Source organism: Dasypus novemcinctus, chromosome 12, assembly GCF_030445035.2.
Source record: "Dasypus novemcinctus isolate mDasNov1 chromosome 12, mDasNov1.1.hap2, whole genome shotgun sequence".
NCBI lineage: Eukaryota > Metazoa > Chordata > Mammalia > Cingulata > Dasypodidae > Dasypus > Dasypus novemcinctus.
In genome coordinates, this window is record NC_080684.1 from 102,167,725 (window position 1) to 102,190,082 (window position 22,358).

Below are 22,358 nucleotides of genomic sequence, written 5' to 3' on the forward strand. Positions count from 1 at the left end.
TTCTGAGACAGCTGGCAAAAACGGAACACAGACTGGGTATTAGGTGATCTTAAGAATTTATTTTGGTAGACAGGTAATTGTATATTAGGATATATATATATTTAAAGACCCTATCTATTACAGATACACAGTGATATTTAGCATGAAATAATTTCTGAGATTTGCTTTCACATACTCCATATACACACCAAAAGTGTGTGAAAGAAGAGAGATGAAACAATAGTCCAAATTGATAGCTGTTGAAGGTGGATGATAAGTACACGGAAGTTCATTGTACCATTTTATTTTTTCTATTTGAAAATTCCAATAATAAAAATTTTTAAAAAAAGGAGTAGGGGGTTACTCTTTTAAGACTGCTTTGAACTAGGGAAAAAGATTTGGGTGGAAAGGAGTTAAACAATGTCCTGTATGATAGGCAGAACGTGTGTCAAGAGATGGAAACCAGACTCCCGAGGACAATAGGACAAGTTACATGGTCAGTGAAGACGTATAACCTCTCTAGGCCTGGAGGGCAAGGGATTGCTTGGACACGTTTAGGCTCAATCCCAGCCCCAAGTCCCAATTCTATGGTCTCAAGGCCACTACTCCATCATAACGCAGGTGGTGGGACAGACTTCTTTCCTGGGGCTGCCAAAAGAAGTACTTCCACCCCAGACCCTTCCATTTGGCTTGAATAGCGCTGTGTCCCAGGCCCAAAGCTGGAGTTACGCATGGGCTGACAGCCTCCAGAGCAGCCTGGGATGAGGTAGGCTTTTGTCCTCCTATGGGAACCAGCCTCTTGACACTAGCTGGGAAAAGGAACTTTCTCTGGTGACTCAGACTCAATCAGTAATCCTAAATGGCACTACAAAATGGTGGGGGAGCAGGGGATGTTCAGTGGTTGAGCGTGTGCTTCACACATATGAGGTACTGGGTTCAAGACCTGGCACCTCATTAAAAATTAAAAAAAATGATGAGGACTATGTGCTTGTCAGTCCTTTACAGCATACTCCAAACACGAGGACCAGGGAAGCAGATGTGGCTCAAGTGATTGAGCTCCTGCCTACCACGTGGGAGGTCTGGGTTTGGTTCCTGGTGCCTCCTAAAGACGATGAACAAGATGGAGAGCTCATGCAACATGCTGGTGTGGTGAGCTGACGCAACAAGACACACACAGGAAAACATGAGAGACACAACAGAGCAGGGAGCAGAGGTGACTGAATGACTCCCTCCCACATGGGAGGTCCTTGGTTTGGTTTCTGGTGTCTTCTAAGAAAAGACCAGCACACAACAAACAGACACAGCAAATGCAAATGAGGGAGTGGGAAGAAATAAATAAAACAGATTTTAAGAAAATACAAGGACCACAAAACCCCAAAGTGGGGAGCATGGGTGGTCCATCCATAAGAGGTCCCACAGGACAGGACAGTCCAAGGCCTGGGGCCCTGGAACTCCAAAATTTAAGGCCCAAGGAGGCCTGGGTTAGCCTGCTCCACTGCAGGTCACCAGGGAAGACAGGTACCCTGCGGCCTGAGCTAGAGGAGGAGAGGTTGGAAAGTAAATGCCAAAGGGACAGAAGCAGGAACCTGTGTTTTAAAAAATATTTATGTATTTTTTACTTTGCTATCCCTTTCTATAGGAGGACCAGGAAATACAATTTAAGACACAAAGAGCCCCTGGACATGCCTTGGACATAGCTGGAGAATCTGAGACTCTGTGCATCCAGATTGTGAGAGAAGGGGTGGTGGTGGAGCTGCCACAGAGGAGAGCAGTTGAAATGCTGGGACCAGGGGGCATTATGGGCAGAGGAGAGGCCACAGGGTGACCTTTGGGAGAAAAGAAAGCTGACCCCTGCCCCTCACCCCACAGTGCCACACAGGAGTGAATGAAGCCATGTCAGAAAGGTGGAGAGGAGCAGAAAGTTGCCTAACACAATGCAAGTTTCCTCAAGAGATGAGGCTCTTTTGCTGTGTGGCGGGGGGTGGCAGAGGTGGGGATAGAGGAGCAGACCCTGTAGCATCTGAACTGGGGGAGGGCTTAGAACATCACTGCTATGCTGCCCTTTGTTGTTCCCAGCACAACAGTGTGAGGACAGAGCAGGGATGGCTTCCTGGTGTGAGGCAAGCCTGCCATTTCTAGGAAGAGCAACTTCTAGGAAGGTAATTTTTGGAATATGAGGGGCCAGAAGATGCCACACATCTTACACATAAGGGGAAACTTTAAACCAGCACCCTGCCCAGGGCCACCCAGAACCCTGTAGGCAGCTGGGGCCCCAGACTGCCTTACAACTACTTGACAAAAGAATAGCTTTATTGGGGATCTGAGAGAACAAGGCTCCTTCCGACCCCGCTCCCATGCAGTATCCGTCTGCAAGGCCTTCTTTGGGTAGGAAAGCCAGTCTAATAACTCATGGGAATTTTGGTTAAGAAGTCAGACCTCTATTCTTAATTAGAAGAAAACTTCCAAATCTTGATTTCAAAGTCAACAAGGAGAGGGTCAAGGGCTGAGGTGCAGATGGGCATCAGCACCCCTGCCTCTGGGCTCAGGAAGCTGGCTGAGTTGTTCAGCAACATCTGTGGCACTGTCCAGATGAGGTAGAGGCCGGGAAGGCCACAGGAAATTGCCCCAAGGCAAGTTACCAACAGTGTTCCCACGTAGGCAGGCATGAAACTTGGTCCTGGGATTGCCCTTTGGGCGTGATGGGGTCAGGATGCTGGGCAGGCCGGGGAGCAGGGAACCCTGCCCACTGGCCCTCACCAGGCTGAGGCTCCATGGTCTGGGCCCAGTGGGGCTGTCCCAGCCTCTGCTCCACGTCCAGCTCCTCAATGGTGGGCCTTGCCCAGGCTCTTGGGGTACACATACCACATCACCACCCCCGAAGGGTTGACGGTCACTGTGAATTCGGTTTCACCATGGAGGTCACTGATGATCTCACCCGTGTAGACGTTCTGGGCCTGCAACGGGATGTCACTGATGACACCGAGACCTCAGAGGATGGAGAAGCCTGGCCTTGGCCTTTCTGTGCAGGCCCTCCCAGCATGCTCTAAGGAAGTGGGCACCTGGATTCTCCCACCCAGTAGGCCCTCCACTAGCAGGGCCTACAGATGCCTGGAAACAGGCAGTGGAGAAAGCCCCAGCTCACAGAGGGCCTGGAGAACATGGCAGCAAGGCCTCAGAGGCAAATGGGCTCATCTGTTGATACCTAGCAAAGCTGCCTGGGCAGCATGAGGATGTTGACGCTCCGAGCAGCGCCAGCCACAGCCCTCGGTGCCTGCCGCTGCCCCTCATGCAGCTTGCCAGAGGAGGGCCCACGGCCTAGTCAAGGCTGGTGTGACCCAGAACCACCCCCACACGACACCCTCCCAGGCACCCCCGAAGCCCACAGCCCGGATAGGCCCCTGCATGCAGCAGCAGACTCACCTCATACACGTGGGAGCTGGTAAAATTCAGGGTGGCAAGGGAGGACTGGTAGCGATAAGGCATGTCGGTCCTGCGGCTGAAGAAGACTAGCGCGCTGGCCCCGTGGGACAGGGGCCGCAGGAACACCTCAATGAAGAATTCTTCCTGGGCGCACAAATGGTTTCTGGCTGGGGGCCCTGCTCGGGTTGGCCCTGAAGTCTCCTTCTCAGCCCTCCCTTGACCTCTGGGTCCCCTTTGCCCGCAGCTCTGGGGCCACAGAGGCTTGGAGGATGCTGCAGTCCCCTGGCACCCCAACTTATCTACACCTGCCTTCCCCCTTCCTTTCCTCACTCAGACTCTTGCTGGCACTGCCTCGGTATCTGGCCCCATGCTAGGACAGAGATAAAACTCCACACGAGGTCTTGCCCCAAAGAGCTCATAGAATAACAGGACCAGATACAGAAAGGAAGTCATGTAAGTGCTGCCCCGAGACAGCAGGGGACAGGGGAGCAGAGGACCCCATCCAGTGGGAGCCACGAACCCATGAACTTGGCCTTGAGGGGCCAGGGGTTGCACAGCAGGGCTGGCCTTCAGGTTAAGCACCATCTTCCAGAAGGTTCCTCCAGGCCTGGCTCCATTGTCATCTTCTGGCGGGGACTAACGGGATAACTCCTTTGGGCACTACAGTTCTATAGCACTTTCTTTAGTTCTTCCATAGTTGTTAGATTTCTTTACCACAGAAGCAGGGATTTGTGCAGAGAGCACAGCTGCTGCTGGAACCAAGTCCTGTTGTGTCATTTGCCAGTTGTGTGGCCTTGGGCTAAGGCTGTTACACTCTCTAAGTTTCATTTTCTTCACTCATAAAGCAGAGAAAAAGGATCTGTCTTGCTGAGAAAATGTGTCTGAAATACCTGACACACAGTGGGTGCTCAATAAATAGTAAATACCACTAGTAGTAGTATTCCTTGGCCAAAACAACTCATTGAGAGCTGGAGGGTAGCCTTGTTCTCTGAGTGACATCTCAGGCTTCTACAGAAGCCCACTGTCTCGCTGTCCTCATACATACTTGTGGGATGACACCTCCCTTCCTCAATTCCTAAGAGCCTCTTTGCTCTGGCCCTGTGTCACCTGAGCAGGAGGGGGAGCCCTGGGGAGGGCTGGACAGGTCCCAAACGTCCTGCCCCTGTGACATCCGCAGCCCCCCATGTCCTCCAGGCTTGCAGCCTTGCTCTTTGGGGAGCTGGGACCACCTGAGCCCAGTTCCTCAGCCTTCCCCTCCCTCCTCCCATGCCCCAGTACCTTGACAATCCTGCGCCCCTGGATGCCTAAGGGGTCCTGGTTGATTTTGATCATGAGTGGGTTCTGCAGAATGTCCATGTTCTGGGCGGAGATGGTACGCAGGTCCGTGGACATGAAGAGGGGGGCCGCCAGCACCGTCCACAGGGCCATCTGGGCCTGCGCTTCCTCAAAGCTGAGCCCGAAGTTCCCAATGAGCAGCTGGCGGGCAGAGGAGAGGCGCACTCAGCTCTGCGCTCAGGAGGCCGGCGCGGGGCCAGCCCCCGGTTGGGGGCCCGCAGAGATGAGGTGGGGCAGGACAGCCCTGGGGGGGCCTTCAGAACCCTATTCCCCAGCAGGTGGCCCTGGGGTGAGTCGAGACACTTTCCATCTAAGCCTCAGGTGCTTTTTCACCAAGAAAAGGGGAGTGGTGACATGCTAGGGCTGCACCACGGGTTGATCAGATGATTAAATGGCATCCTCAGGTCGAAAGTGCTAGGAACTGGGATGCAGAAGTTGAGAAGTACAGCCAGGGCAGCAGTAGTAGGAAACCAGACCTACTCCCACCACGAGCCACCCACTGACCTAACCCCAGCTGACTGGACTGTTGACACCAGAAGGAGCAATCCACAGACACGACACCCATGATGACCACTAACACAACTGTGACCAGGACTTAGTCATCATTTAACTAAGCTTTCATTTGAAAGCTTTTGAAAGCAAGCATTTGAAAGGGGTATCTCAGCCATCAAAGCAGCTCCATTGCCATTTCAAAGCAGAAGATTGCCACCATTACTATCCCTATTTTCAACAGACAGAACTGAGGCACAGAACAAATGAACTTGCCCGAGAAGTGGCAGAGCTGGAGCAAGAAGTCCAGAGCAGGCCTAATTCTGCTTCTCCAGGCTGCCCCTCCACCTGGCCTAGAATTACTGTAAGCAGCGCTGGTAGTAAACACTTGTTGGCTAAATGAAGATAGCGAAAAAACTCTAAGTTGGAGAAAAAACAAAAAACAAAAAACAAAACAAAAAATAGGCTCCAAGACTACATGTGAGATAGGTACAAAGGGGTAGAAGGGGCCAGCTCTCCTGGGGGAGGGAGGGCAGGGCTGGGTGGAGAGGACGGGATGACAGGGCAGTCGGGCCCTGGAAATGGCAAGAGAGCACGGGCTCTCATGAGCGCCCCCCTGCCAAGGACAGTATCTCCTCTCCTACAGAAGAAGTCCGCGAGCTTGAGAACCATCAGAGCTGCCTGGAAGACGGTTCACCGTGGGTATTCCCAAGTTTCTGTTGCAACATTCTGACCTTTGGGCGGGGGGTGGGACCAGACACAACTGTAAACAAGCTCCCAAGGTGAGTCTGAGGCATTCAGGGACACCTTTCAGAAACGCTGGGCTAGCCCCTGGCAGTGGGCATCTGGGAAGGGAGAACTCCAGGCAGTGGGGGCAGGTGCATCGTGGGTGGTGGGCCCTCGGGTCAGGTCCCTCCATGCGGTACCATGTCTGGGTCGTTCCAGTGCCCGGGGCCGGCCACTGGCTGCAGTATGTCCTGGTAGGTCACAAACCAGTCCAGGATGTAGAGCACACTCTTCCAGGAGTCCTGGATGTCGTCGTAGTTACGCCAGAGGTTGCAGGTGTCGGCCAGCAGACTGTAGTTCACCTGGGGGTTGGAGGGAGGCAGAGTCCAGGCCGGCCCAGAATCACGCCCTGCTGCGGGAGGCCCGCATGGGGGCCGGGGCGGCTCGGCAAGGGACGGAGGATGGGCTGTTCGGGCCTCCCCTGTGGACACTGGGGCCAGGAGTCTGCCTGACCTCTCATGCCAGCTGGGGTCAGCTCAGTGGGTGGGCCTGGGGTGGGGCACCCACAACTCTCCCCACTGCACACCCACTGCAAATGCGCCCCTACCATCTGCCAGCCTTCTCCGTCCCTGGTCTGTAAGTCTGATCCTGCACTTTCTAGTGTCAAATGTGCTAAGAGGCCCTGGCAAGGGGCCCACTAGGACCCGCAGAGTCTCAGCTCTGCCTGGCCTCACCAGCGTCCAGATCTCCAGCCCCCTTAGCACAACCCAGGCTTCTGACCACTTGCGGTGCCCTGGCCTTGGATGCCAGCCCCTACAGCCTGACAAGTGCCTCTTCTTCTCTAAGAGCCTGGGCTGGCTGACCCCCACCCCCTTAGAGTACCTGCCACCCTCTCCCTAAATACCTACAAAGCAGCACGAGGACAACCATGGTGAGAAGAGCCCTGACTGTGGGAGGCCCCCTCGGGAGCTGGCACAGGGGAAGTGAGGAGGTCTGGGGTGAGGAGTGCTGCCAGGCGGGCCCACAGAAGGACTTACCTTGGGGGGAAGGCCCCCATCGTAGGCTGGCCAGCTGCAGGAGAAGGCAATGCGGCGGCCTGTGGCATTTAGGGCAGCAGCCATCTTGGGGTACCCTGGGAAGTCCAGTCCCCGTGTTGTAGGATAGGGGAGGCCTAAGAGGCAGTCTGGGGGTCTCAGTCCCAACCCACTCCTACCAAGCATGAGGAAACACACCCAAAGAAGGGCCTCCCCAGTTCTTGGGTGGGCCATGGCGCCCCAGGTTTGGGGGCCTGGGAGCTGAGATCCCCCAGCCCAGGGAGAGGGCGCCTAGGAAACACAACCCCCTAGGGGCCACACACAGGCTGAGTTCAGCCAGCTGAGCACTGTAGGGTCCCCTGTGGCCATCTGCCCCATCCACCTGATCACCCCAGGCCCCGGAGGGACCCACCCGTGGCCCGTTCCTCAGGGGTCGAGTAGCAGCCGTCCAGCTTCAGCATGTCCACCTTCCACTCGGCGAAGGTTTGCGCGTCCTGGACCACCTTGTCTAGCGTGGTGCCTGGGTAACCCATGCAGGTGAAGTTGCCCAAGTCTTCGTAGATGCCCAGCTTCAAGCCCAGGGAGTGAACCTGTTGGGGGACGAGGACATGGTGGGCGCAGACAGGACCCTCAGGTAGCCTCCTATAGGCACAACTGACCAGACCCCATTAAAACTGCCAATGGCTTCCCACTGCCCAAAGAGAGGGACCCAGCCTGCTGGCCTGGGCCCTGGCAGGGATGGGCCTCCCCTGCCTCCAACACAGAGGCACACCTCCCAGGAGCTGTTTCTTGCCCCTAGGTCTTTGCTTCTGCCATGCCCTCTCCTCGAACACCACATCTCTGGTATCAGCTCAAGAACTGCCTCCTCCAGGGAGTCTTCCTGGAATCCCAAGCTGGATAAGCTGCCCCTCCTGGCTCTTATCCACCACAGTGGGCCACACCGAGGTGTTTCTCCCCACCACACTGTGGTCCCTCAAGACAGGGACTGTATAAATGGATCCTAAGCAGGATGGGTGAAAGGAGTGCGTGAGCCCCCAGGGCAAGGGGCAGGGGCTGGGACTCACGTAGTCAGCCAGGTGGGCGATGCCATTGGGGAAGCGCTTGGGGTCTGGCACCAGGCGGCCTTTGGCATCGCGCTTGCCGATCCAGCAGTCGTCGATGTTGACGTACACGTAGCCCAGCTCCCGCCACCCGTCCTCTGCCAGCCGGTCGGCCATCTCCATGAAGAGCCTCTCACTAGCAAGGGCAGGCAGATGGGGCAGCTTGTGGCTCAGCCTGGCTTCAGCTCCCCCCTTCCTCAGCCCGCAGGGGTTGTGCAATAGGCAGGGTGGGGTGAAAGGAGTGGTCTCGCCCCCAGTTTAAGGAGCAGGGCTGGGCCAGGGCTCCAGCCAGCCAGGTGGAGGGAAGCACAAGGTTCTGCCCGGGCCTGGACAGTTATTTCCTTGCAATTATCTCAGGGGCCCTACAGGCCCCAAGGCCCCAGGCAGGTCATGGGGCTGGGAGTCACCTGTCACCACCGGCTGTGGTCTCTCTGGAAGGGCAGGCTCTGGCCTTGCCCTCTTTTCTGGCTGTGTCACGGCGGCTGCAGCCTCACCTGATGCAGTTCTTGGGGTCCTCGTCACAGTTGATGTTGCAGCGGAAGCGTTCCCAGGCCAGCCAGCCCATGGGTGGCGTCCGCAGCAGCCCATTCTCCAGCGCCAGCACCTGGGCCACCAGCAGCAGCAAGGACGCTGCCAGCCACAGGAGGGTGTGAGGGGCTCCCACACACAGCGGGCCTCGCCCCACTGCCCCGTCACGCTGCTCCGCCTGCCTACCCATTAGGGGAACCAGACTCCGGGGCTTAAGGCAGAGTTGGCTCTTCCTGCAACTGCTGGCTCCTGCAGCACCGGCAGGGCAGTGGTGGCGAGGGCCAGGCAGTGTGTCTGAGCCACTGCCGTGCCGGGGTTAGCAAAGCCCAGCACCTGAGCTTTCCTGTGCCCTGAACTGCTCGCCTCGTCTCCACACACGGGACCTGGCAGGACACTGTGGCAGGTCTCCTCAGTCTTCCACCACAGCCCTCAGAGGCCTCAGAAGGGTGGGACAGGTCAGCCAGTTTCCACCCAGCCCCAGCCAGCTCTCCTGGGCCTGCTCCTTTCCCCTCAGGCTTCGGTTTCCTTATCTGAAAGATGAATTATTATATGGGCTGTTCTCTGGGTGGGACAGCCTCACACGGGATGCAGTCCACACAAGGAAGTGGCCTCTGAAGGAGAATTGATACCTGCGTGCGGTGCATTTCCTTCTCCATTCTTGGTCCAGAAAGAGAGACAAGGCGCCCCACATACCCACATCAGGGAAGGAGGCCTAGTCACAAGAGGAACCTTCCACTGCCCCAATCGACCACCTTCCCTTCCGAAGCCACCCTGCCCCGCCGGTACCTGTCTCGAGCAACATGGCTCTGGCCACAGCGTCTCAGGACCTGCTCAGCTTTTCACCAGCTCTGTACGTTGGGCGATGGAAGCTAAGAAACGTTAGAAGAGCCCCGGGGTCACGACGGCCCGGCCAGCGCTGCCGTCCTGGACGCCAAGAGCGGGTCCTACACTCCAGCCGCCCTCACTGCCCTCACTGTTAGACCTCAGTCCCCTGCAGGACTGGGAGCCCGGAGCCCCGAAGGGGCCACAGGCCAGCCCCCCGCCGGGCCAGAGGGGCGGGGGCCGGGCCGCGCCCAGCCAGGGAGAGGCGCAGGGCAGGGAGCAGGCTCCGCACTCCCACCGGGGCCGGGGCTCCCGCCCCCGGGACCCCCACCCCAGCACGGCAGACCCCAGAGTCCCGACGCGGGGAACCCACAAAGCCCCCGACAGCCGGACTAACCCTCGCGCGCGGCTCAGACCCGCCGCGGGACTCGGGCTGGGGGCAGCCGAGCGCCCCAGTCACCTGATCCTGCGACCGCGTTCCACTGGGGCGGGGCCTGGCGGGGCCTATCGGAATGCCCCTAGCAGCCCCTGCCCCGCCCCCAGGGGTCCGACGCGCCCATGGCCCCGCCCCCTCGGCGCCCCGAAACTCCGCCCTGCGCGGGGCGGGGCGGGGCGGGGCGGGGCCGGGGCCGGGGCGGGGCCGGGGGCGGGGCGGGGGCGGGCCCGGGGGCGGGGCCGGGGGCGGGGCGCCTCCGGGCAGCGGGTCGGTCTCCGCGCGGGGCTGTCCTCTCCTCCCCGCGCCGTCCGGGCCGGCGAGGCTAGGGCCCGGCACGCAGTAGGCGCTCATGGGAAGCTGTGGGCTGGGTTTTTTGTTAAGAGGAAGTGAGAGGACGCCCGGACGCGTGGCCCGCGGAAACGCACTCAAAAATGGTAGTCGCGGGTAGCCAGGATGGGCGGGGGAAGGTGGCCCTGGAGAACACGGCCGGTGCCGAGGCGCGGAGGCCCGCCCCCCCCTCGCCTCCCCACTCCCCCGCCCCCCCTCACCCCGCCTGCCCGCACCCCCGCTTCTATATCTCCCCCTCCCCCCCAGTGTCCCCGCTCCCCCGCTCCCCGCCTCCCACACCCCGCCTCCCCGCGCGGCCAACGCTGGCTGACGAGGGCTGCTGGCCCAGGCACTCTGCACAGGCCTCGCCTCCTTCGTTCCTCAGGTATTTATTGAGCACCTAACACGTGCCAAGCACTTTTTTCGGGGCACCTGCACTTGAATGGCTACAATATCGGACCCCAAGCTCAACACCTGCCACCGTCCAGTCTCCCTTGATGGTAATTCTCCCTCCAGGTGCTCAGGCCTAAAACTTTGCAGTTGTCCTTGCCTCGTTTTCCCCTCACCCCCCGCGGCCAATCCATCAGCAAATCCTGCACTCTCTACCTCTCCACCTTCAAAAGAGAGCCCGAATCTGGCCACCTCGCACTGCTGTCCCTGCTGCCACCCTCAGCCCAGCCTCCAGCCCACCTTGCTCGGCATCATTGCAGCAGCCTCCCCACTGGTCTCCTGCTTCCCCCACGTTGGTCTTTCCACAGCAGCCAGCATGACCTTTTATTTTTTATTCATTTATTTTTTAAAAGGTTTATTATTTTATTCCTTCCCTTCTCCCCTCACCCATTGTTTTGCTCTCTTGTGTCCATTTGCTGTGTGTTCTTCTGTGTCCACTTGCATTCTACGCGGTATGGGGATCTTGCTGCGTCACCTCTCCGTGTGTGCAATGCCACTCTTGGGCTGGCTGTGCTGTCTTTTTCGTGCACCCGGGGAGGCGGGGGCTCTCTTTGCGGGGTGCATTCCTTGTGCTTGGGACTCCCCTATATGGGGTCACCACTGTGTGGCAGGGCACTCCTTGCTCACGGCAGCATTGTGCGTGGGCCAGCTCACCACACGGCCCAGGAGGCCCGAGAGGCCCGGCGTTTGAACCCTGGATCTCCCGTGTGGTAGGCGGATGCCCTATCAGTTGAGCCACATCCGCTTCCCCAGAGTGACCTTTTAAAACATAGCTCAGCTCAGGGTACTTCTCACTAAAATCTTGTAACAGCGGCTCATCTCACCTTAGAGTAAAAAATGAAAGCCCTGCAGACTTTAAGAAGCCCCTCCCCACACCTTCCCACCTGTTCCCTCCCCCCCCCTCAGCCTTTCCCATTCACACTGGCCTCCTCACAGGCCGGCAAACCGCAGGTGTGTAGCTGCCTCAGGACCTTTGCACCAGCTGTTTCCTTATCCTGGAAGGCTCTTCCTCCGGATATGGGCATGGCTGTCTCCCTCATCTTCAAATATCTGTCACCCTCTCAATCTTGTCAACATCTCAGTCTCCCCACCTAGCAATTCCCAGTCGCCCTTACCCTGGTCTATTTTTTCTAACATTTATTATGCTTTATTGTCTATTAAATAAAATTTAACAGGGAAGACAGATAGTAAGCAGGAAATAAACGCATGCATGTCAGAAAGGCTGGTATGGTGGTAAGTGCCCCAAAGAAAATATAACTCAGGGATGTGAGGACCGCCTGGGGGAGATGCTTCACCTGAGACCTGAATGATGCTAGAAGCCTTCAGGGGAGGGGCCGAGGGAGGAGGAAGAGCATTCTGGAAACAGCAAGGGCAAAGGCTCTGAGGCGGGAACCCCAAGTAAATGGGCAGATGTTCTGAGAGCCTGGGGTACCCTGGGCTTCCGGGAAACCCAGCTTCTGCATTTGGTTATCCATTCCTGCAGCCTTCCCTGGCCGGGACCCCTGGACCCGTGCTGGGCAGAGCCGGCTGGAGTGGCGGGGCAGTAGCGGATCAGCCAGCGAGGCAGAGATCTGGCCGACTCAGGTGGGCCCGGGAGAGTGGGTCCTGCAGGGCTGGCCAAGCAGCTGGGCGGGGGCTGCACGGCTGGGCCTCCCCGGTTGGGTAGGAGTCCGCCCAGAGGATGCTCCCCCCAGTCGAGGCCTCCCAGGCTTGGCGCTGCGGGTGCAGTGCTCTGGGGAGCGAGAGAGGGACTCGAGGCTCCCCGGGCGGTGGGCCTGAGGTAGGACCCCGGGCCCCAGGCTGCCTCTCCAACGACCAGTTCTGTGGCTCAGGGAGGTCCCCGCCCTCTCGGGCCTCAGTTTCCCTCACGAGTGGAGCCAGGAGCGGCTTCGTGGCTCCCGAGGCCAGTAAGTACTGGGCGGGGAGGGGCGGGAGCGGTAACCCGAGCTGCCCGGGCGGGGTCTCTCGGCTCCCGCCGCTACGTTCACAACCCGGGTGGATGCGCGGGGTCTGGGGCCGGGATCCCCCGGGGTGCGGCTGCCACCAACCCCATGGGCCGCCCTCCTAGGCCCCGGCGCGCTCGGCGGCCAGGAGGTGAGAGCGGGCCCGGTGGGCTCCGGGAGGAGGCGGCCCCGGGAAGGCGCGACCCCGCGGGTCTGGTGGCGGGGACGTGGCAGGGGCAGCCTCGCTGCACGGGCCGGGAAACAGAGGTGGCAGCCCGCGCCGGGCAAGTGCTGGCCCAGGCGAACCCCGATTCAGGGCGAGAGCCGAGCTGAGTCCCGGGGCGGTAACCACCGCGCGGACGGTCCCAGGGCCCCAGCCCGCCACTCCCCAACAAAAGAATCCGCGCAACGCGGTGCGCCGCGCTCCCGCGGGCGGTGCGGTCGCGGCCTCGCAGCCCTGGCGGTGGCCGGCGGGGACACGCGGCTGGGGAGGGGGCAGCTGCAGCCTTCTTGGGCCCCCGGAGCCGAGCCTCTCTCCGCCCTCCTCGGCGGCCCGCGCCTCGGAGAGGTCCTGCCCACCTCCCCGTCTGCACTGGCCCTGCCCGCAGCCCGGGCGCCTGCGGGCCGCCCTCCGCAGCGTGGTCACCGGCCCGCACGTTAGTTGTGGTCCTGTTTGCTGGCCTCGTGTCTCCCCCGCTGGAATGTCGCTCCTCCAGGGAGGGGGCTTTGTCGTTCCCTGCTGGGTTCCCAGTTTACCAAGCACTTCTGAGTGGTGGGGTCAACCCGCCCCCAGCCTAGTCCTGCCCTGGGAGGGAGGCGGGCGCGGTGGGGGGGGGGGAGGGGGTGTTCAGGGCCCTGGGGGAGAGGGAACCCTGCAGAAAGGCAGATGAGGTCATTGTGGGGTGAAGGAAATGAGAACACGAGGGGGCGGCTCCTGGGGACTCTTAGACAAGGTGATGCGGGAAGCCTGTGGGATTAGGTGATTTAAAAGTTGGACAGATAAGTGCGGCAGGGAAAGCATTAAACTGTGAGAGCTCTTAGCTCTGGGACCTGACCAGCTCCCCGGGGGACAGGGAACCACAGGCTGAGTGAAGGTGAAGACAAGGAGACCCAGCCCTTTCCCTTAAAATCCCTTAATAGGTGCCTGGTCTGGGAGGGGGGTATTATCAGGGCAGCAGGGAAGGCTTCCTGGAGGAGGTGGTGGTTTCATTGGGCCCCAAAGGATGAGTAGGAGTTCTCATCCTTCAGACTGGGCTGACTGAGTTTGAAAATTGCTTTGCAGGTTCCCTGGGAACCAAGTGACCAAAGGGCTGAGCGAGTGCCCAGACAAGCAGTGTCTGCTGGTAAGTGGGTCACAGCCAAGACCACCCCAGAAGTTGTGAGGGAGTCAGGAGCCCAAGCTCCGTTTTTTCCACTGGTCTGGTGGTGTGACCTTGAGCAGCCCCCAGCCCTGCCCTGGGCCTTAGTTTCCAGGAGTAAGGAGGACAGTGGAATTAGGTGTCATTTGTGATCCTTGGGGCCCCCGCATTCAGCGGTTATGGCCGTCCCACTCAGCCATGACCTGTGTTTGAGCCACACTCCTGTTGACCACGCGAGCCCCTACCCAAGTCCCACCCCGCCCCGCCTCCATCTGGCCTTGAGGCTGCAGAGACTTTTTTTTTTAAGATTTATTTTTATTTATTTCTCTCCCCTTCTCCCCCCACCCAGTTGTCTGTTCTCTGTGTTCATTTGCTGTGTTCTGTGTTCATTTGCTGTGTGTTCTTTTTTTTTTTTTTGGTCTGCTTCTGTTGTCAGCGGCACGGGAATCTGTGTTTCTTTTTGTTGCGTCATCTTGTTGTGTCAGCTCTCCATGTGTGTGGCGCCATTCCTAGGCAGGCTGCACTTCCTTTCGCGCTGGGCGGCTCTCTTTATGGGGCTCCCCTACGCGGGGGACACCCCTGCGTGGCAGGGCACTCCTTGCGTGCATCAGCACTGCACGTGGGCCAGCTCCACACGGGTCAAGGAGGCCGGGGTTTGAACCGTGGACCTCCCATGTGGTAGGCGGACGCCCTAACCACTGGGCCAAGTCCGCCCCTGCAGAGACTTTCTAAAGGACCAACTGTGCCCTGTACCCATGGCAGACCAGAGGGGGCCCCCGGAAGACTGAGAACCCGCCTGGTTAGGGGATGGTTTAAGCATCGGTGAAACCATCGGTTCCTCTTCCTTTAGGGTCATTTCAGCCCAGCTGGGGCCTGTGTCTCTGGACTCTAAAAAGCAGCGCCCAGGCGCCACCTTGCCTGGCAGTCTGATGGCACTCTCTCTCCCTGAGTCCTCCACGCGGGGGTTTTGGCCTCACAACCGCCCTTTGCGGGAGAAGGCAGGGGAGAGCAGCCCATTTCAATGAAGACCCTGAGGACCTGGGGGCATGCGCGAGTGGGCGGGGCCACCTGGGCCTCCTCGGGGCTCTGCCCCAGGGCTCTGACGCCGGCCCCCTCTCTCACCTCCCGCCTCCACAGGCCTTCCCTCCACAGGCCTTCCCTCCACAGGCCTTCCCTCCACAGGCCTTCCCTCCGGGCGCCATGAAGCTGAACGAGAGGAGCGTGGTCCACTACGCGCTGAGCAACTCACCGGCGGACCACATGGGCTTCCTGCGCACTTGGGGGAGCCCGGGGAACCCCCCTGGCCCCAGTGGTGCGGGCCGAAGATGCTGGTTTGTGCTCAAAGGCAACCTGCTGTTCTCCTTCGAGGGGCGAGAGGCGCGGGCCCCGCTGAGCCTGGTGGTGCTGGAGGGCTGCACAGTAGAGCTGGCCGAGGCCCCCGTGCCTGAGGAATTTGCCTTTGCCATCTGCTTCGATGTCCCCGGCGTGCGGCCACACCTGCTGGCTGCGGACGGGCCGGCGGCCCAGGAGGCCTGGGTGAAGGTGCTGTCGCGGGCCAGCTTTGGCTACATGCGCCTGGTGGTGCGCGAGCTGGAGAGCCAGTTGCTCGAAGCCCGCCAGAGCCTCGCCGCCTTGCATCGCCGCTCATCCTGGAAGGCCATTGCCGGCCGCTGTAGGCCCCAGGCTCCCGACCACAGATCCCCCGGCCTGGAAAATGGCCACCAACCCTCCAGGGACTGCGGCTCCACGGGCTGGGTGGAGGAAGGGGGAAGCAGGCCAGCAGGGTGGGGCTTGGCCGAGTGGGAGCTGCAGGGCCCTGCCAGCCCCCTCCTGGGCAGGGGGCAAAGCCCTGTGTCCCCCGAGACTTCTTGCTTCTCCACCCTGCATGACTGGTATGGTCAGGAGATTGTGGAGCTGAGGCGGGGGTGGCTGCAGAGGGCCCAGGGGCGCCGGCCAGAGTGCAAGGAACAGGATAGGTCCTGAGCCCGGGCCCCTTGGGGTTAGGATGCCAGGGCCAGAGTGTTTTCAGGAGTAGAATGTTTACTCATTTCCAAAGTTGCTTTGGGGGGATTTCTCCCCTTCCTGCTCCTTAGGCCTCCTCCTGGTTCCATAGCCACACTGGCTCCTGGAGGGGACTTAGAGATCAATTCTTCCAACCCCTGTATTTCCTGGGACCCAGAGAGGAAAGGTGGCTTGCTCGGCAGCCACAGAAACCCAGTTCTCCTGACTGCCACACTGAAACGGAGGAAGTGGGAAATGTTACGTGGCCCTGCCCACCAGACTCTAGAGCCACAATTCCTAACATAGGGAGTCTTGTGTGCATTTAAACACCAGAGGTTGGCTGCAGTATTGGCCGGAGGGACTGACTCTGCCAGAGGAAGTGAATTCATTGTGCCATGGGGGTTTTGGAGCCAGATTTTCCTGAGAGTGGTGGGAAGATTGGACATGGCACTCCCATTAGGCAGTTTGCTTAAGGCCCTTTGGAGGCTTCAGCAAGGGCAAAGGGATTTATTCTGCTCAGAAAGTGTTCCCCACCCTCTCTCTCTGGCTGTCCTGTCAGTAGCCCCTGGAGGGGCTGGAAACCCTTCTTGTACTCCATCCTCAGCAGCCAGCTCCTGGAGATGGCACTGCCAAGTGGCAGTTAAAAGAGCAGGTGGGGAGACAGTGTGGCTCCCTGGGGGAAGTCGGTTTGCTGCTTCAGTTCTCAGTCCTAGGCTTTCTAGGAGCTTGGACACAGGATTCCCTGCACCCAGTGCTGAACCCTTCTCTCCAGGCTCAGTTCCCACAGAGGTGTTCCTGTCCTAAAAGCACCAGCAAACCATCTGGAACTTGTCCACAATCCTACTTGTCACCCAGGGCATACCTGTCAACCCCTTCTTACCATTCTCGCCAGCATGGAACCAAATATTTTCCTTTTAGCTTGTTCTGGGAAGGGAAGTGGCTGATCCCAGAGCTGGAGGTCAGACCAGCCTGGGGCGCTTGAACTGCCGTGGCTCTGGCTGGCTCCTAAGCTGCAAAGCCCGGGCCCCAGGAACCCTTCTCCCGAAACAAGCCCCTTCCTGGCTTCTCTCCCTTGCAGGAGCTTTGGGCAGCCTGACCAAGGCCCAGCTAGGCCTGAGGCCGAGGCTGAGATGCCGCCCAGGGTCCCGAGGTCATTGCTACTAGACTTCCGGGAAGAGGGGCCACCTTCCCAGGCTGGTACTGGGACCCCACAGCCCGCTTCACCTTGTTTCATACACATATACTACAGGCCTTTGCTACTTTGTTATTGTTACACCGTTTCTATACGATTAAAACAGTTTTAAACATTTTAAAAATTTCTTTAATTATTACTCATATGGTTCCTTAAGTTTACTCCCCCAACCGCCTTCTGAGGCCTGCTCTGCCAGGCCCTGGCTGTCCTGGGTGCGGGAACAATGACACAAATCAGAAGCCCCCCATGTTACTCCTAGAATGAGGGTCCCGCCCGCCAGAATCCGGAATGAGGCGGGTTGGGGCATCGGTGACACTCTCGTGCCGTCACCCATCCTGGACAGCAACAAACGACTTTAGCCCACTGCAACCGGAACTCGGCTCACTGCGCAGGTGCGAGAGCTGAGCCTCTCGTCGGCTCTCGCGAGGCTTGTGGAGCGCGTTCTTCCCGAGGGCGTCTCCAAGGCCGTTGCGAGGGGTCCGCCGCCGGGTCAGGGGCGGAGCTGAGCGATGGCGTCCGGAGCGGCTCGGTGGGTGGCCTTGGCCACCGTCCGATACGGAGCTCTCGGGCGCGGGCCAAACTTGCGGAAAGGTGGCGAGTTCGCCGCCGCGCGGGGCGCCTCAGGTCGGAGTCTGGTACCGTCGAGGTCAGTCATCGTTACCCGCAGCGGCGCCATTTTGCCCAAACCGGTGAAAGTGAGTGTCTGGGGGTGGGGCGATGGGGCTGAGGCCAATCAGCGTGGGGAGTGCGCGCGGCTCTGCGCCGATTGACAAAACCAAAGGCCAATCAGACGATCACCTTAAATTCGAAGGTGGAGCCGGGGCAGCTGGTGCACAAAAAGGTGGCTAATTTTGACAGATGGGGGCAATTGTTGGGTTAGAATCCAGCGTCGGGCAGGGCGGAGGGAAGCCCACGCAGGGAAGAGCTGAGAGAGGCCGCAGGTGCCCTAGCTTGCCTTGAGGCGTGCGCCACTTGTCTTTGGAACGAGAAGTCTCGATCGTGAATCCAGCCTAGCAAATCAGGCAATCTTTCCGGCCCTGTCTCCCTCACAGCTGATGGACCGAAATAATGATTTGTGAAAGGACTTTATAAATAAAGGGTGCGTGGGACAGGCTTTATAGTTTTATGAGTTTTGACCTTTTACTTAATTCATGCTTCATGAGGGTGCCGGGAAGTATAATCCCCATGTTGACAAATGAAGAATCAGAGCAGAGAAGCCAGTACCGAAGGCTTGCAGCGGAGTGAGGCCCCGGCATCCGGTGTCTTGCTGGTACACTCCCACCAGGTCCTATACTTTTTCCATGCCCTCAGCACCAACTCGATTCTTAAGTTTTTTTAAATGAAATGAACTGTCCCTTATACCAAATAAAAGTTTGCTCTTTGAACCAGGACTGTGTGGGAATAAAAAACAAATTAAAGCTAGCTTGACCTAAACTGGCTTACACAGACAAGTTACTATATGGTTGTTTCACAGCAAAATGCAGAAAGGTGTAGAGTCCATGCTGGTGAAGAGCCACCTCATGACAAAACACAGCTGAAAATTTTCTTTTAGGAAACTCCAGGAAGACATTAAGATAGGAAATGTTGAGATTTTACTGTCAATTCCCTAGTCCATTAAATAGCTAACATTTTAGTGTACAGACATGCCTACTTTTCAGAACACACCTTCTCCTAAAATTTAAGGTAGTAGAATCAAATTTCTCAGCACCAGGGAAAATGTTTAGTGAATTGCATAGATTACTCTTCACTGTGCATGTACATCTTCCTTGTAATTCATTTTCATGCATTTAGTGTCTTCAAGGAAAGCTGAATTCTACTGCCATAGCCCCCCAGCCCTCTTCATACTTTTTCCTCACCTGTTTGTCTGTAGGTATCTGTAAGTAATTACCAGGTTGGGCCCTAATTTTTAGATGTCTAGAGTGCCTTAATCTTTTCTTTCCAGTATCTACTTTAATGGCCATAAAAACCACCACTTTATTTTCTCTTCTATTTTCCTTCCTCTGAATTTGTCCAGGAACATTAAATAAAATTATGAGGTATGTGGGGTCCACAGTAGGGAATGCTCAAGAGCGCCAGGCCTTCGGTGGTCTTGGCACAGTGAGCTCTGAAGCTTACAGCCACCACTCTGACCCTCTGCAGATGTCCTTTGGCCTTCTCCGTGTCTTCTCCATTGTGGTCCCCTTCCTCTATGTTGGGACGCTCATTAGCAAGAACTTTGCAGCTCTGCTTGAAGAGCATGACATTTTTGTCCCAGAAGATGATGATGATGATGATTAACAGGTAAGACTTGCTTTTCCCCTGGATGGACCAGGAACAGGAAGTGGGGTGAAGCATCTGAACTGGATGCAGTTTAGTCTGGGGCAAAGGTAGCAGCATCACACCCCCAGGGCAGGAGCACAGACCAATAAATTGACACACTTGATGGCTGATGTTTTTATTTTGCCTTTTCTCTGCACTGCAAGAGGAAAACAATTTTACTGACTTAGAAGTTCAGTGGGGTCTCTTCCAGTTAGGTCAGGATGTTTGGATGTACCCTCATATTCTCAACTCACAAATTTCCCTGATAAATTGCCTTATATACCTACTACAAACAGCTTCATTTCAGCAGCTGCAGAAAGTGCAATTTAGAAACTGCATGTCCTCCCCTCTGTTAGTTGCAGTTACTGAGCTCTGTACCAGCAGTCTGTACACAGCCATCACATGAGCCTGGGGCCTTTCCATTTAGTTTTCGTGGGTTGACTCCCTGTGCTTTAGCATGTGCTACTTGGCTGTCACTGCCACGTTTCTTAGTTACTATTGTTGATAAGGACACTCCGACTCCACAGCCTGGCATTCAAGGCTTGCCATGCTCTGGACACACCTTATCCTAGCCTCATCTTCCATATTCCAACCACATGCCTATTCCCAGTTTTCACCATTTCTTGAATTACGCACAGTCCTACCGACCCCCAAGCATTGCCTCATTGTTCCTCCCATGTGGAAGGCTCTTTCCCACTGCTCCATCTTAATTCCATCCATTCATTAAAGTCTGAATCAGATGCCTACCATCTTTAAATCTTCCCTCGTTCCTCCCTCACTGACCAGTATCTCTCTTGTGATTGTTATGTTTTTTTTTTTTTTAAAGATTTATTTATTTATTTAATTCCCCCCCCTCCCCTGGTTGTCTGTTCTTGGTGTCTATTTGTTGCGTCTTGTTTCTTTGTCTGCTTTTGTTTCTTTGTCCGCTTCTGTTGTCCTCAGCGGCACAGGAAGTGTGGGCGGTGCCATTCCTGGGCAGGCTGCACTTTCTTTTCACGCTGGGCGGCTTTCCTCATGGGCGCACTCCTTGCGCGTGGGGGCTCCCCCACGCGGGGGACACCCTTGCGTGGCACGGCACTCCTTGCGCGCATCAGCACTGCGCATGGCCAGCTCCACACGGGTCAAGGAGGCCCGGGGTTTGAACCGTGGACCTCCCATATGGTAGACGGACGCCCTAACCACTGGGCCAAAGTCCGTTTCCCTGTTATGTACTTTATTGCATGCCTGCGCACACACATACACACACACACTAGAACTCTACTAGACTATGAGCTTCTTCCTGGCAGGGAACATAAGTTTTTATACTTTTGCACCCCCAGTGCTTTGCCTGTGGTATGAATGCTTGACAGACATAGAATAATCAGACATGTACAAAAAACTGCATTTTTCTTGCCGTGTTTGCTAGAATCACCTTCTGGAGTTCTCTTTCAATATGAGGACACAAGATTGCTCTGTTCCCCAATTCACTTCTGCTTTCCTTTCTTACAGGGCATGCAGGAAGTAGAGAAAAGAGAAAGCCCTAACTTCATTAAGAAATGATGCTGTCAGCCTCTCCTCCTTTCCCAAGGGCCCAAGGAAAGCCCTTGGCCTTCCAACTCCAGTGAAGCCTGCATGGTTCATGATGATATAGCCCAGATCCCCAGGCTCTGGGAGGTTTCCTGCAAAGGGCTGCCCACTCAGCACTAGGAAAACAAGATATCAAATTACAAATAAAATTTTTTTAAAACTATATAAAAGTTGTATATAATGTTTATCTCTGAAATATTTCTTTGGAGTTTTTAAAAAAAATTGATTTGAATATTTAAAAAGGAAAATGCATATTCTAAGTCTCGAAAGGAGAAATGAAGTTTATTTTGTTTTCCCCAAAGGACAATCTGCAATAGTTTACTTTATGTATGACAAAGATAATTTTTTAAAACTATATAAAAGTGGTATACAAATTACAAATAAAAAGAATAAACGCCAGCTACGTATGACTGAATGGTAGGCATGTGGAGTATTTCTGTGGCCAAAGGTCCTCAAAATAAGGAGGCTCTGGTTGTTACAGTTTCTTGTCTCTGCTTCCCTTTTTTTTTGAGATACCAGGACTGGATATTGAACCTGGGACCTTATATGTGGGAAGGTGGCGCTCCACCAGTGAATCACATCAGCTCCCCTGAGTTTGTTTTTACATTTGTTTGCTTGTAGTTTTTTTGTTTTTAGGGGGCACTGGGAACCGAAACATAGGACCTCCTATTGGGAAGCAGGCGCTCAACTGCCTGAGCCATGACTACTCCCTTGCCCTTTATTTATCAGCTGAACATGTAGACCACTGATTCGCAACCTAGGATCCCCAGGTCCCTATAGATCCACAAAAGTCATGGGGATTTGGGGCCCAGTGTCAATTTTTATAAAAGCCCGAGAGAAACGATTTTCCTTTTTAAAAAATTTTTCCCTCAATAAAGCTACAAAGGCTCACTAAAGCCGCAAGCTTTTTGTGCATTTAGTAATTCTGGCTAGTTAACACATACCAATCCTAAGGAGCTTTGTTAGTTAAAAACAGTTTAGGAAATGTCATTATTAGACTGATTCTTTTAAGACATGGGTTCCTTCAGTAAAAAGAAAAAGGGTCCCTGGTACTGAAATGTTTGGGAATCCTTAGTAATTATACCTATTGATACTGGATGCCTTTCTTCAGCATTTGGACAGTCAAGGGCAAGAAAAGACATCCAAAGCAAATAGGTCATTCTTCAACCTGGGTCAACGTTCATTCTCCTGTCACTTTACAGCTATACCAGAATTTACAAAAACAGGAATATTTCTGTTGTGTCTATATTGCACAGCTGTGTCCCTTGGGTGCCTAATTGGGTAGGAAATTAATTTCATTTCAAGAAATGGTGCTTGTTCCAAGTAGGGACTAGTTCTCTCAGCAGCCATTTTC

General features: G+C 56.1%; 3 protein-coding genes across 7 annotated transcripts; 2 read left to right on the top strand and 1 right to left on the bottom strand.

Annotated features, from left to right (window-relative positions):
• Positions 1–39: 39 nt before the first annotated feature.
• On the bottom strand, positions 40–9,932 carry NAGA (alpha-N-acetylgalactosaminidase). 2 transcript variants are annotated; one of them, XM_058308848.2, is made up of 10 exons: positions 9,831–9,932; positions 9,398–9,480; positions 8,578–8,713; positions 8,048–8,219; positions 7,396–7,573; positions 6,987–7,081; positions 6,150–6,311; positions 4,678–4,875; positions 3,400–3,543; positions 40–2,933 (listed from the first exon to the last, which is right to left on the bottom strand). In XM_058308848.2, exons 2-10 carry the CDS (start codon positions 9,411–9,413, stop codon positions 2,802–2,804), a joined length of 1,233 nt encoding a protein of 410 aa, XP_058164831.1. In that variant the 5' UTR covers positions 9,414–9,480; positions 9,831–9,932; the 3' UTR covers positions 40–2,801. The 2 variants fall into 2 exon arrangements, with proteins under 2 accessions (XP_058164831.1, XP_071075173.1); XM_071219072.1 differs by having other exon boundaries at positions 8,578–9,141; positions 9,831–9,891.
• Positions 9,933–10,148: 216 nt separating this feature from the next.
• Positions 10,149–17,264, top strand: PHETA2 (PH domain containing endocytic trafficking adaptor 2). 4 transcript variants are annotated; one of them, XM_058308852.2, is made up of 5 exons: positions 10,149–10,303; positions 10,582–10,696; positions 12,130–12,230; positions 13,872–13,932; positions 15,085–17,264. In XM_058308852.2, the coding sequence occupies exons 2-5, from the start codon at positions 10,694–10,696 to the stop codon at positions 15,928–15,930; spliced, it is 1,011 nt and encodes a 336-aa protein (XP_058164835.1). In that variant the 5' UTR covers positions 10,149–10,303; positions 10,582–10,693; the 3' UTR covers positions 15,931–17,264. The 4 variants fall into 4 exon arrangements, with proteins under 4 accessions (XP_058164835.1, XP_071075174.1, XP_058164833.1 ...); XM_071219073.1 differs by lacking the exons at positions 10,149–10,303; positions 10,582–10,696 and having other exon boundaries at positions 10,705–12,230; XM_058308850.2 differs by lacking the exons at positions 10,149–10,303; positions 10,582–10,696 and having other exon boundaries at positions 10,705–12,230; positions 15,115–17,264.
• Positions 17,265–17,559: 295 nt separating this feature from the next.
• SMDT1 (single-pass membrane protein with aspartate rich tail 1) lies at positions 17,560–21,174 on the top strand. Its single transcript, XM_004463462.5, has 3 exons — positions 17,560–17,835; positions 19,280–19,420; positions 20,927–21,174. The coding sequence occupies exons 1-2, from the start codon at positions 17,650–17,652 to the stop codon at positions 19,415–19,417; spliced, it is 324 nt and encodes a 107-aa protein (XP_004463519.1). The 5' UTR covers positions 17,560–17,649; the 3' UTR covers positions 19,418–19,420; positions 20,927–21,174.
• Positions 21,175–22,358: the final 1,184 nt, after the last annotated feature.